This window comes from Balearica regulorum, chromosome 2 (assembly GCF_011004875.1).
Source record: "Balearica regulorum gibbericeps isolate bBalReg1 chromosome 2, bBalReg1.pri, whole genome shotgun sequence".
In the NCBI taxonomy this organism is placed as follows: domain Eukaryota; kingdom Metazoa; phylum Chordata; class Aves; order Gruiformes; family Gruidae; genus Balearica; species Balearica regulorum.
This window is the reverse complement of record NC_046185.1, coordinates 148,088,090-148,102,133: the sequence shown is the minus strand read 5'-3', so window position 1 is coordinate 148,102,133 and position 14,044 is coordinate 148,088,090. Positions and strand designations below refer to the sequence as shown.

The window sequence follows — 14,044 nt, the reverse complement described above, 5'->3', positions numbered from 1 at the left end:
GCCTTTATTCATAAAAACCTATTAAATTACTCTTCCAAGATAACAAGAACTTGTAGGAAATCCAGGTGTTCCACTGAAATGAAGTCGGTACTTGGATAGCACTGCTGATGCATAACAATGTTTCTGCCCATTTTTCACAGGTACAAAACACTTCTGAAATATAAGAGAGTCACATGTAGAAATAAGCTACATTCAAACATCGATAAAATACATGTGTTAAAGCATACACAAGAAAATAAGGTATATTCAAACATATATAAAATGCACACATTAAAGTATGCACAGGAAACTCCAATCTGGAGGTCCTGGTGAGCTGACATTGGCATGTCACTCATTCAGCATGCCAGCAGAACCTCTGTGTTGAATTACATCAAATTACATTCCATCTATTATAAGCAATGATTGATTTGGGGACCAATATCCATAATATATTACACTCCAGATAGAAGAGTTGAAGATTTTCTTATGTTATTATTTACAAGGTGTTTTCACTGATGAGTCCAAAGCGTATAAGTTAAATGTGAAAGAATACAAAAGTCCATTCTCCAAGGTGGTGTTACAATACATATTGAAATTATAGGCAAGGCAAGCGGTTGTGACATGAACCATTAGCAGTTACAGCCTATGAAAGTCCTTACATGGATAAACATCTGAATAAAAATAGCAAGCGGGAGGAATAAACTTCCCATTCTTGCAATAGGAAGGAGGAGGTCACAGTGCAGTTCTGCAGGCCTCCGTGCCGGGACACGTGCCATTCGGTATTCATCTATGATCTGGAACAGCATGAACAGGGAGGTGAGACTTTGCTGGTGGCTCAAAGTTATTCAAGGTAGTACCAGTGAGGGAAACTGTAAGGAACTAGAGACTGAATGACTGGATAACAAAATGGCAAGTGAAATGGAACACACACGTCTGGGGAAGCTAATCCCAACCTTGCATGTGCAGTGATGGACCCCAAACAGATCATATCACCCAGGAGAAAGGTCTCAATGTTAGAACAGACACTTCCACAGAGATACCAGCTCACTGCGCAGTAGCAGAGAAGAAACTTTACCCACAGAAGTATACAGAGTGATCAGGATTATTTGGAAAGGAATAGAGACCAAAGCAGAGACCATCACTATGCTACTGTATAAATCTATTGTACATTTAATACCCTCCTCTAGAACAGAACTGGAAAAGGTTCAGTGAAAGGCAACAAGGATGACTAAAGATGACCACTCTACATGTGGAAGCTCTTCCTACATTTAAACTAAGACTCTTCAACAGGGATATAAATGAGATTCACATGGTTACATTAAAAAAAAAAATAAATAGGATTTGTAAGGTCTGGGAAGGGAAAATTACTTGTATTGCAATTCTTCGAAAGCGCTGTCCCTTTACCAGCCAGCTGCATGAATTAATACTTCTGAGCTTTATAGCTCAGCCAGAAAGCAATGTTCTCTGAAGATGCATTAGTACTACAACAGAGTACCAAACACTCAGAGCTACAGTCAGAAATCTCCATATCAGCTGTCTCAGTTCTTTCCACTACATTTTTTTTTCTAACAAAGATAAAAATTTAGCTGGGTGACTGTGGAAGAAAGCAGGACTTCCCTTCTCAAGGGCTCGTGTGGTTATAAGCAGTGAAAAAAGGTCGTTTGGTGAGACAGTCCCACAACGGTGGGATCGCTGCCTAGTGGCAGATGACACTCAGGTGCTGAACAGGCACACCATGACAAGGAAAAGCTGAGGGCCTTAGAGCAAGGAATAGTCCAAAGGGATGGAGGATATAACAAGTTACACCCATAGCGTACTTCTGTATAGAAGGGCACTCTGAAAAGGAAAAAAAAAAAAAAAGTTGAGCAGCAGTGTAATTCTCACAGATAAGATTTTTAAATTAAAACCAAATTTCTCCTAGCAAGAAGAAAATAGCCTAATAATCTATACATGGCTCTGAAAGAGGGGGAGGTAAAACTAACCATGGAGGCCATGCTGACCACTAATGAATTTCTTCTGGGAAGGTCAATACTCCAGACAGAAGCTGCACTGCCATGCAGTATGCAGCCTCCCAGGATGTTCACAAGTCAAAATAACACAAGTCTGGGGGGCACACAGTAAAAGGAGAAAAGTGAAATGAAATTGTGATGTCTAATTAAACTACAGAAGCACTAAAAATGGCTTTGTAACATGCATTAATTGAACATGTGCACATAACACCTATGGAAATAGATCTGTAGTATAGCTGGGGCCTGCCTGGACTTCTGTCAAAGCCACTATGAGCTGAAAGAGGTGCGTACCAACAGACAAAAGCTAGATCTTCCAGTATTGCAAGATCAACGTGAATTCATTTAGCACTTTGCAGAAATCACTACTCCAGAATATGGTCATTATACTGGCATCTTCTCACAAACTCTCCCAAATAGCAGGTATAGTCTCATTAGCAAATTATGCTTCATATCAAAATGCATTAAGTACTTTATATGACAAATTAAAAGTAAAAACTGATAAACAAGTGAGTTGGGGCTAACCCCATATATCATCTATAGTGAGGTATCTTCTAGCAAGTCACCTGCATGCTCTATGGGAGAGCATTTTCTTGTCCTTCCCTCTAACATCAGTTGCATGGTCAAACAGCTGCTGAAGTTCCTAAGGGGACCTCATGCTGTTCTGACTCTACACCGAAGGTATTTCAGTAAAGCAGGAACAGTTAGAAGTAGTACATTTGTATTTAGTGTACAGATATTACATCTGAGCCCTTAGAGTTGCAATAATATAAAACCAAGATTATTTAATAAAGAGAAACAAGAAAAAAAAAGTTTTATTGATATAAAAGATACTGTTGGGGGGGGGGGAGAGTGCCTCAGTGTGCAATGTCCTGACCCTCAAACAGTCAAGAACCTGATGAGTAGAACATTCAAGCAGGATATGGCAGACAGTTCAATTCTGGTGATGGTCTCAAAATCCAGTGAAATTTAAACAGACTAGAATTACTTTACCCAGGAGCTAGGTCCACATGACATGTTTCTGGCCTGCATGGCATACCTAGACACCACAAAATGTAAAACCACATTTAAGAAAGTTTACCTATGCATATACTTTGAGTTGTCCCAAATATGAGATTTATAGAATTTATGTTTTCCAGATTAGGTGATACAGATTTCACTTTCAGAACAGGCTAAAAAGTCTTCAGCTTGAAAATGCCTCCAAGCAGCATACCGCCCCATGACCACTACCATTTCATTGTAGTATAAACTATGTAAAGCTTGGTGATAACATTTAAGTGTCAGCACAAAACATTCTGCCGCAAACTATTTTAGCTGATGAAACTGAAGGTGAGGAAAGAGATGAAAAGTGAAGTGAGAGTTACTGTTTGAAGACACAAGATGCTAAAAGCGGGTTGAAGAGACAGTGAATAGATGGAAAAGGTTTAGAAACAATAGAAACTGTGCTGATCCTCAAGGAAAATATATTTTCACAAAGTGATGTCTGCATGTGAGAAAAGACTGAACAAATAATTATCATGACAAGAGCTTTGGTGGAACAAGAAAAAGAAAAATCAATTCCTGTTGCTGTACAAGCCTTATATTGACATCAAATTAACTGAGAATTGACAGAAGTGCACAGGCATAATCTAGGTCTATACATTGAACATAATTAAAAGCTTCTACCTCTACTTCCCACCTTCTCTAAAACCAGGGGTTTTTTTCCTCTGCATCGAGATGCCATCCATCTTCTCTGACTTCTCTGCAAGTCCAACTGCTGGAGTTTTCACCATTGTCATGATTTTTACATCTTCAGCAAACTGACTATTTCTCTCTCTGCAGCACTTAGAAAAAATACCCCAATTAATTCTGAGAGTGTGAAAACAGCTACATAGAGATGATATGGTTTTCACTAAAACATCTATAAGAAAACCAAGATGTCCACCTTTCCTTCTATGACTTTTGAAGATAGCGCTGGAAAGGACAGATGTGCCCGACACAGGAGGAGGCTTTCCTGTCCAACCCAGCTCTTTCTGCCAGAGATAGCTGTATTTGGTGAGCTCCTCTATTTAAACTCTTCATTTCTTTTGACTGTCCTGTCTACAGCAAAGTCTACCCCTCTTCTCCAAAGAGGTCCAAGCCAGAATTCCTATCAGCATTTTGAATTACATTCAAATTTATTTAACATTATCTTAAGGCAGGAAAATAGGCAAGAACCTTCCAACAACTTCCTTTTACCTCTACCATTCACTCAAGTGAACAGGGCCATACAGAGCAGGGAGCAGCAGCAGTGTCTTGCTGATGAAAACTTCAGAACTCTTTGGTGGTCTTCTATATAAGTCTCTTGTGACAGAAGTAGGAAATTTATTAACTCTAATTCAAAGGCAGCAACACAGAAAGTAAACTCCAAAATGAGGCATTTAGACCATTGGACTAGATTTGTTTTGGAAGAGTTCCCACTAGCAACTCAGAGAAACAAAGAATTACTGCCAAATATTCTCTCTTGCATCACAGAGTCTTGACTGACCTTGCGCAAGGAATGATTCCCCTTTCTATCATCAGTTTCCCACTCAGAGTTGTTTCAAAGAATGACACACTTTAGAACCTGAATCACCTTTATACACACTTCTCAAGTGGAGCTGTTGTGCATGGGCCTGACACACTTTCTTTCAGCAACAAAGTACTGGCTGCTGCCTATCTGGGAGGGGGGGGGGAACAAACACAGGACAGCAGCAGGTTCCAAGTTTATTTTCATTCCAAGTTTCTGTAGCCAGACAGACAGTCACTATTCTGGAGATAGCAATCTTCATTTGGTTGTTTTGATTTCTTGAGGAAAACCACCTGGAAGTCAGGCAGAATCCCTCTACCCCCCTTCTGCCCCCATCAAACCCTGGTCAAACTTCAATAGTCACAAGTCAGAGAAACATCACTCTGCATTTCAAATTCTCTCTGTTTCTGCACCCGAACATGACCACTCCTACCCTACTGTCCTTCCCTAAAACCAAAATTTATTTCCATCTTAAAATGTAAATGTGGAAAAAAAGTCATTCTACACTAGCATTGTCTCTGGACACTCTCTTATCCTAAAGATGCTGTCCTAATTTCTACTTTGGATCAAATATAACATTGTCTTTTCTTCTTTGTGTGCTACCTGTTACACTAAGAACATTCACCAAGCTACTGTTAGCACTCAAACATTCATCATACCACCTTGATTCTTCAGGGCTCCTGACATCAAATTCAGTGGATTTAACAAGGAAATAAAATGGAAATTTATTTTTGCCTCACCCAGCTCCCTATTGTCAACTATCCCTTCCTAGAAGCAGCATAGTAATGAGATTTAAGTGGCAGACCTAAACCAAACTTCCCAGAATAGTGAGAGGGAGAACTTTCACACTCACTCCTCTTGACATGGCCTCTTCCAGAGATGACGCGGTACACACCTCTCAAGCACATACTCCTCAAGTGTGACTCACCCTGAGAAAGGACTCCTCACTGCGACGGTTCCATGCACAACTACAATCCTTCAAATATCAAAGGGAACATAAACACAGTTTGGAAACAGAACCTCTGGGTAATCAAGTAATTCGTAGAGCAGTTACCAAATGGTGTGGGATATAATGCAGATTCAGTTTGACAGCAGGGCTGGAGATTTCTGAAGGATTGAGGAACAGTAAGCTTCTCCTCCTTAAAAGCTGATCTGGCTGATAATTTTCCAGACCCTGTTTCTGTATTAATGGAGCAGAACTACTCCTGCTTCAAGAGGACTGAGTTTCTGAAAATGCCCCTCACGGGGCTAGTTAGTGGCCACCACTCAATGCTTCACAGACATACAAAAACCAAGGTGGTCACAAGGAGCTGCTTCTTTTTCATGGCCACTTGTTAAGATGAGATTGAAGTTCCTAACAAACTCTGGCTTTGAAATTTTAGTCACAAATCTCCAAACAGGCCAGGAGGGTGAGAAGAGGAGGAATCCTGGAGCAGGTGATCTTTCAGTTGACTGAGTTACAGGAAAAAGGCAGTCCTCCAGCTTCAGCCACCTTTACTTTCTCCTTCTCTGTCATCTCACTGGTACTTTCCTTAACACACAGCCTCCTTATTCCCTTCATCAGGCACCGCCACATCATCAAGCCTTGGGGAAAGCCACTCTCCTCACTCGACCTACTACAACTCCAAAGATTTTTATCCAAAGATACAAACCTTTTGCCTTTCATGCCACATTGCATACTTCTTTCCCACTTCTCCTCCCACTAAAGCTCAGCAAAGCTTTTAACTCAAAATAAAAATAATTTTTTAAAAAGTGCATCCTGCACAAGAGAGGGTGCATAAACTCAAGTGCTGAAACTGACTATATGGGGGCACTGGAGTCTGTCCATGCACATCCACCTGCAAGGTCCAGACAGGGCAAGAACACAGATGCTTTAAGGGAGCAGCTCCTTTGCTGCATGGCTGACTCAACAGTCATCCTCCCTAAACACCCTACACTCCCAGCAGACTTCCTACAAAGCACTGTGCTATCAGATCACACTCTTTAAAATACAGAACTACATCCTGAAATCCCTTCCCCGAGTTCGATCCTCCTTACACAGGGCTAAGTGTCCAACTGTCATATTCAAAATAGATACTTTTAAAATATGTACACTAGGGAGAGAAGTTGAGAAAAGCATGGGCAAAACAACTCAGTGTCATTGGATGAAGGAAATAAGTTTGATCAGCCTTTTCTCAAAAATAAAGTCTCCTGAAACCACTCCAAAGATTTGGAAATACAGCTTTTAAAACCTGTCGCTAGTAGAATAACTCTGGAGCCAGGAGAGAACTAATGCTCACGACATCATTGTTTACCCGCATAAGAAAAAACCACGAAGTAGGGGAAAAATCCATCATGTCACAAGAGTTTGTGATGGAGCCCTAGAATGACACAGACAAGTCCTGCCCCCAAGCCTCTTGCCAACATGATTGTGAGGAACAGATACAGGAGAAGATGCCCACAAGTAAAAGAGGAGGAGAAGACTTGGTCCTGGAGCACAGCTTGTATGCTGGAGTGGAAAGCCTCAGAAGTAGCTTGATACCAGGCAGAATGGAAAGGAGACTTGGGTGTAGGGTTGTGGGCTGATGGAGTGGGAGGACAGTCAGAAGAGATTCACTGGGAAAGGATCTTCCTTTTCACAGACATCTTGGAACTCTGCAGACTGGCCAGCAAGTAGGTAAGCCAGAGGAACAGAAGTTGAAGTTACCTGCCAGAGATGATAGAAACACCCCAACAGCAACGAGAAGGGAACCCAGGTGTGCAGGGTCCCAGCGCGCGGAGTCCCATGGCAACACACAGGCTGCTAGACCACACAGCTTCAAATTCATTTTACCGTGTTCCAGACTCAGCTTTCCCTATGACTTCCACAGTCATCATAGTTAAGAATCTGATCAGCCTCAAGAAAGGGGTTAAAGAGCTGATCTTGTAGTATCTGTAAAGTCAAAGGCTAAATTGCTAGACTAAACTGTGTCTTAATCTCAATAATATCCTTAAATAACTTACAAATTAAAAGCAATGATCCCATCACCACAAGTTCTAAAGCAAAATAAATAAAAAATTAATTCACACTATGAGAAAATACAAAAATGAATACCCAGAAATAATTCAAGCCTTATTCTGATACATTTATTAATGCTGAATTGTAAATGCCTCTTTAAAAAAAAAAAAAAAAATTTAAAAACCCACTATTTCAAAGGGTCTGTTTATTTACAGAGTGGGTGCACTTCACAAGGCAGGTGAAGAAAGAAGAATTAGGCCCTCAGTGACTACCACTCTCAGAAACATACTGGAACCAGCTCAGCTTTTATCCTAAATTTTCTGAAAGACAGAAAGCTGCCTAGATCTCAGTGCAAGAAAAAGAGCTCAAGTTCATCTGCCGTTACAATTGAAAATGGTCTTTCTAGGATTTTGAATTTTGGAAGGACAAGGGGGTGTGGGGCTTAATAATGCATTCCAGCACCAACCTTCATGAACTGTAGCTGCCAAATGAATAGATTTATTTTTAAAGAATATGTTTAAAACCATTACTATCAAAGCAGGTTCTCCCATTAGTCAGCAGCGCTCCAGAAGTCAGATTTGATAAATTAATTATCTGTCATTGTTCCAAGTATATATTTACTAAATGGAAAAAGTTTAGGAGTTTTGAAGGAGATTTTTTTTTTTCCAAGTATCCATTAATTAAACATTCAAAGGACAAATCCTGCAATTATTATTCATGGCTGTATTTAATCATAATGAATAACCTCATCAAAGCCAACCACAGAGTTGGAAAACACACAGGAATGAGTTCTGACAAAGGAATTTCTCTGATCATTCCTTGTACTTCCCTGCCACCAGAAAGCTGCTGAGCTTCCAGGCTCTAATCCCCCAGGACATTCCTGACCAGGAGAGAGCCAGCACCCTGTCAAAGTGTCAAAGTCCAGGGCCAGATTCCAGTTCCCTGGCTATAACCACCTTTGGGATCTCTGCTCAGTGGGAAAGGCAGCTCCACAGCTCACTGAGATACAGAAGCCTCAGAAGAGACATGCTCTGGAAAAGGTGGGTTTCCTGTTGGTCCTCTCTGCCCTTCTTTCCAGCTTGCCAGTTCCCACCAGTTTTCCTTGAGGTAACTCATAGGAGTCTGCACAATAATGGTACCTTAAGGCTTCTCAACAGCCAGGTCAGCGTAAGAAACTCCCACCTTTGATCCTGGCTGCTTGCTCCCCTCCATGCTGCAGTGTGGCATCTCCTAATTTGCAACAGTACCATTGCTTGTACCTGGTTTAATACCACAGAAATGGGGCTTAAAGTGTAGTAAAGAATTTTTTTTTAAACATACTTCCATCTTTCTTTAAAAGAGGACCAAATAACATTGTATTGGGGGGGGGGGGGGGTGTTTAAAAAACAATCAAAAACCAATCACATTTCATTTAGGAGGAGGTTTTAAAACCCGTGTCACGCACATCCAGAAAAGGTCAAAACTAACAGCTATCATTTTAATTATCTACCTATGAATTAGTTTTAAAGGCACAGGTTGGGGAAGAGGGTAGAAGATTTGTGGGCCTCAGCCACTCAAATAAATTGTAATAGGAAACACTGTATTTGCAGACATCCCCTTCTTTTCTAGCATCTGAAAAACTAAAGCCTATGGAAAAGCAGCTTAGTACCAGAATGAGCCAAGAAGGAGGATAACCTACACAAAGGCACATTTCCATGTTACTACTCCAGAGTCTGATTTTAAAGTTAAGCTTCAGATCAACACTGGCTGTGCACAGAAGTTTCAGGCCTCTGAGCTGATTTCTTCTGCACAAGCAACAAATCATTTCTGAGGTAAAGCTACCAATCAGATTACATCAGATAATTATTTTAAGAAGAAATACAATGTAATTAAAGTTAGCTTAGCACTTTGTTTGCTTCCTTAAAATAGAAACTTTCTCCATTTTTAAAAACACTGAACTGTTAGAAGCCTGCCTAAATGGGATCTTTCTCTGTGAGCAGCTAAAACCGGAACTGTAAATGGACACAGAGAGACCTCTTCTTACAAATAAGACATAAGTTATTCCTGTGGCCAAGATGTCGCTTTGGTAAATGGAGATCATTTGTATAAACTAAAGCAGTGGCATTTACTCACTGAAAGATGGAAGGAAAAAAAAAAAAAAATCAAGCAGCACAGCAAGGCAATACAAAAGGCCTGATGTCAGTGTGTCAGTCCCATAATCAAAGCAAACGTTTCTTTAACAAGAATTTAAGTGATAGATTTTCAGCAAAACTGTTTCAGTTGACAGTTGTAAATACAACAACCAAAAGTCAAAAGTATTTAAGTGATTGGTTTATTTTTTGTTTGTTTGTTCCCATTGTATCTCAGAAAAGACTGACAGATTTACTAGATTTAGGAAATAAGTATTAAAAACGAAGTCAAGGCAAACCAAAACATAATGAATTCATGAATACCGTATGGTAAACCAACTACCAATTTATAGCACTTTTTCAATCTGCCTTACAGGTAATCAATTACTGAGCACTTCTTTTTCCTCTTTTAAGCTCAGGAACTTTGGCCAAGCAGAGTGGGTCTGCCAGATGCCAGCAGCACAACAGCTGGTGCAAGTGCTCCCGCAGCTCCCGTATCTAAAAATGCTCAATTTAGTTCACGACATCCCACGACAGCAATATAACAAAAGCGAATCCCTCCTAAACTGAGCAAATCTGCTGGCAAAAAGTACCGAAGAATTCAGGAACAACTTGTAAAGCTAGTATAAAAGTAGTTCTTTCGAAAGTGGGTTTTTCTTGGCAAGTCGGCGCTGGCTTCACGGGGAATTCCATTTTCTATACTTTACATAAAGCTGTATCAGAAGCACAAGGAAGTAAATAAAGTGGGTTATACTGAGAAAGTTTCCCTGAAGTAAAAATAAGTTATGAGATCACAGCCAGGGACATCTACCTCAAAGCACACACAGAAATAACCCCGCAGACAGTCGGGCAACCCGCGCGCGCAGCCGACCAGCCCAATTAACTGTCCCACCGCGCCGCAGGGGACTGGCCCAGCCCGGCCTCGCACCGCGGGACCAGGCCAAATCCTACGGCGGGGCGGGGGCGGGGGGGGGCAGGAAATCCTTGGAAACTAAGCGGCCAACCTGGGGCGGGGAAGAAAAACAGGGAAGCGGCCCGGCAGCCCCGCGGCCCGGCCCAGCACCGCGCTCCCCCGCGGGACCCCGGCCCCGGCGGCTCTCGCGTGGCGGAGGCGTACCTGCCTTTTGGAGGGTCTCGATGTTCTGCGGCCGGGCGGCGAGCTCGGCCACCGCCTGCACGAACTGCGTCCGGGCGCGCTGGTACTGCTCGAACACTGCGGGCGGCAGCGCCGGGAGCACGGGGTTAGCGGCTGGGGCACACGGGTTAGCGGCCGCCCCGCCGGCCCCGGCCCCGGTCCCCGCCGCCCCGGCCTACCTTGTAGAACCTGCCTCTGGCTCATGGCGGCGGCGCGGCAGGCTGCGCGCCCGCGCAGGGCCGCACTGTGTACCCGTCGCCCCGGCAACCGGGCGGAAGCCGCGCCGCGGTGGGGCGGGGCCGCGCCGACACCGCCCGTGACGTCAGCGCGCCCGTCGGCCGCGCGCCGCCCCGCGCAGCCCGGGGCCCCGCACGCCCGCGGGGACGGGCGGTGTGTGTCGGCGGGGGCCGTGCGCGGGCGGCGGGGCCATACAGCCCCGGCAGGCTGTGCCCGGGTGGCGGCATATTGCACACGTGTGTTAGATCTATAGGTACAGGTGGGGGTATAGGCGCCCGTAGGGATGCGCGGGGGCGTGCGGACCGACAGGTCTGAGGAGAGAGGACTTCACGCCTCTGTAGCGCATCTATACCACAAATCCTTACCCAGCGGCGTGGAGGGGTGTGCGTGGCTGTATGCCAACACCAAGATACACAAGAGCGTGTGCGGGCAGCTGCGTGCGCTCACCTCTCTCCGGGGAGCTGTCGTCCTCGGGAGCGCCGGGGCAGGATGGGCACGGGCGGGGGGACGGGCAGCGCCCGCGGGACGGTGCCGGGCTCAGCGCGGGGACTTGCCCGGGCCACAGCGGTGGCTCGTCCCCCGCGGGCGGCCGCAGCTGTCCCTCCGCGTCCCGCGCAGCGCGGCGCAGGCGGGCTCGGGCGTCGGGGCTGACATTTGGGCGCCGGAGGGAGGTGGCTTCACGGGCCGCGCGAAGGGGGTCCCGCCTGCCCCGGCCGCCCTCCGCAGAAAGCCGCTCCCCGGCTCTCGGGACTCGGCGCTGCGCGGGCGCGGGCGCGGGAGCGGGCGCGGTGCTGAGCGGGTTGCGCTGCGCCCGCCGCGGCCGGAGAGCTGCCTCATCCCGCTCCGCTGCTGCGCAACTTGCCAGGCACCCAGCGGGCGGGGAGGGAGGGAGAGCCCCGCAGCCCCGGCTGAGTCCCACGCATCGGCCGCAGCTCCTCCGCGGTCCCCCTGCCCGGCTCCCGCTCCCACTCCGCTCCTGGATGGGGGAGAAATAAAAAAGGAAGAAAAAAGAGAAATAAGGGCAGCCGCAGCGCTCCCGGAGCTGCCCCCACCGCGCCTTTATCCTTCGGGGAGGAGGTTGCTTTGATTTTAAATTTTTTTCTCTCTTTTATTTTTTTATTAAATTTTTTGCCACCACTGCGATTCCTCCTCGGGGATCTCCCCTATTGCCTTACACCGCCGCGCCGGCCCACGCCGGGGTTTTTCGCGCCGCACGCAGAATAAACTCCCCCCGCGCAGGGCCACGGAGCCCCCGCCCACCCACAACCGCGGAGCGCTGCGGCTCTTCGGTGGTGCGGGCAGCGCGGGCGCGCAGGGGCGATGCCGGGGGCTACAGCCACCGCCTCTGCCGGGAGCCACGGGGGAAGTGCGGCGGGACAAGCCCCGTCCCCGCGGGAGGGGAAGGCTTTGCTCCCTCCGTACACCCGCGCAGAGTTAATGATGAGCCCCAGCGCACCCACCCGCGCAGTGCCGGCAGCTGCCTGCACCGCTCAGAGGCGGGCGGCTGGGGGACAGCGCAGGAAGGGGCTCGGGGGGGGACGCGGTCCGGCAGCAGCCTTCTGACTTTGCCAAGCACAGGTGCTAGTTGTTCCTGTGCTCCATAACAATATCTTTTTTTATTTTTTTTTTTTTTTCAACATCTGGCAGATACAGCTAGGCACTGCCTTCTACTTTTCCCATCTTGGTGTCTCCGGCTCTAAGGACTATTTACGAATAATTCTCTTCATAAACGGTCGGCCAAGGCATGGTGGCATCTCTGAGAAAACACAACCTTGGAGGTCTTACAGCAACTAGTACAAACGGTGGGACTGCAAAATAAAATCAGGGCTGTCAGGATTGGAATGGAAATAGACTCTACATCTCCTCCAGTACCTTTCGAGGGCGATTCCCAAGGCGCGGGATATTTGTGAACGAAGTTACTAGTTAGCTCTGCTATCGATCAGGCTGCTCCAAGTGAAATTCTGATCCACAGCAGAAAACCAGAGTCAAATCATTCAATAAAAAATTGTCCCTTTCTGCGGCCACCCTCTAACGCACAGTAGCTTCAGGATTTCGTGGGCTGGTATTTTGTTTTGCAAAGCTCTAAATGTACAAAATCAGATGACTGACATTATGCAAGCATATTATTTGATAGGTAGTATAAACTTTTGTCTCATACCTTGAAGTTGAAAGGCTGAAGTTACTTCAGCCGCATTTTAAAAGTTTGAAAAAGTGTAAGAAAGAGGTCCAATTTTAATAAATCATCTCTGGCTTTGCTCAACTGAGAAGAGGTAGGCTAACGTAAACAATATCGTGGTCTAAAATGAGCCACGTGTTTCCAGGAGTATTTAATGCGAAAAAAAATCTCTCTTTAAGCAAACAAACAAAACAGACGATGTGCTGTTCTTTACAAATAAATGAGACAAATTAAATCAGATTGGTGAGAAGGTCGTTTGCCACAGAAAATATTTTGGGAAATTATCACCATGTGTACTTGAGAAGGGAACAGCTGTTAAACACATTTCTTTATACTTATTTCTGTTCTTAAGTTAAATAAAAAAAATAAACAAACGGTGATGAATTGCTTCCAGAGTTTTGGGGTTTTTAAAAAGCAGATGTGTCGATTACAGATAAATTGATTTATCTGTCTAATTAAGTCTAATGTTCGGATAAGTGAAACAACAAAGCGCACCCTGAGTACCTCCAAAACTTGCTGTTACATTTCGTTGCTTGATAGTGAGAGTCTGTTCACATGGTTAATGATAATAATGAGGAATAAACACCATGCAAATGCGGTCTACGGAAATGTCACCGGTTCTCACAAAAGTGCTGAAGACGGAAAATCATTTATGGAAATGACGTAGTTGTGAGACTTCATTGCCTGCTGCTGGGGTGCTCATTAGTAGGAAACCTGTATCCTTAGGCGGGTGGTGTTAGTAACGACTGCGTCACTGCACACGTCAGCTTAAAAAGTAAACCAGAGACCAGGGGAATGGGCAACAATAACACAAATTAATAACGTGCATTCGCTTTCTGGTGGGTGTTCTTCACTATCAGCCTTTGATTCACTCGGAAATACGCCCGTAACGGGGCGGG

At 45.2% G+C, this 14,044-nt stretch overlaps 1 protein-coding gene across 1 annotated transcript in view; it reads right to left on the bottom strand.

The window, feature by feature from the left end:
- The window catches only part of SPAG6 (sperm associated antigen 6), a 39,391-nt gene extending 28,370 nt beyond the window's left edge, over positions 1-11,021 (bottom strand). Inside the window, exons 1-2 of the mRNA XM_075746353.1 lie at positions 10,912-11,021; positions 10,715-10,810 (exon numbers count right to left, since the gene is read on the bottom strand). Coding sequence (XP_075602468.1) covers positions 10,715-10,810; positions 10,912-10,936 — 121 coding nt within the window. The 5' untranslated portion in view covers positions 10,937-11,021. The remainder of the gene's footprint in view (positions 1-10,714; positions 10,811-10,911) is intronic.
- Positions 11,022-14,044: the final 3,023 nt, after the last annotated feature.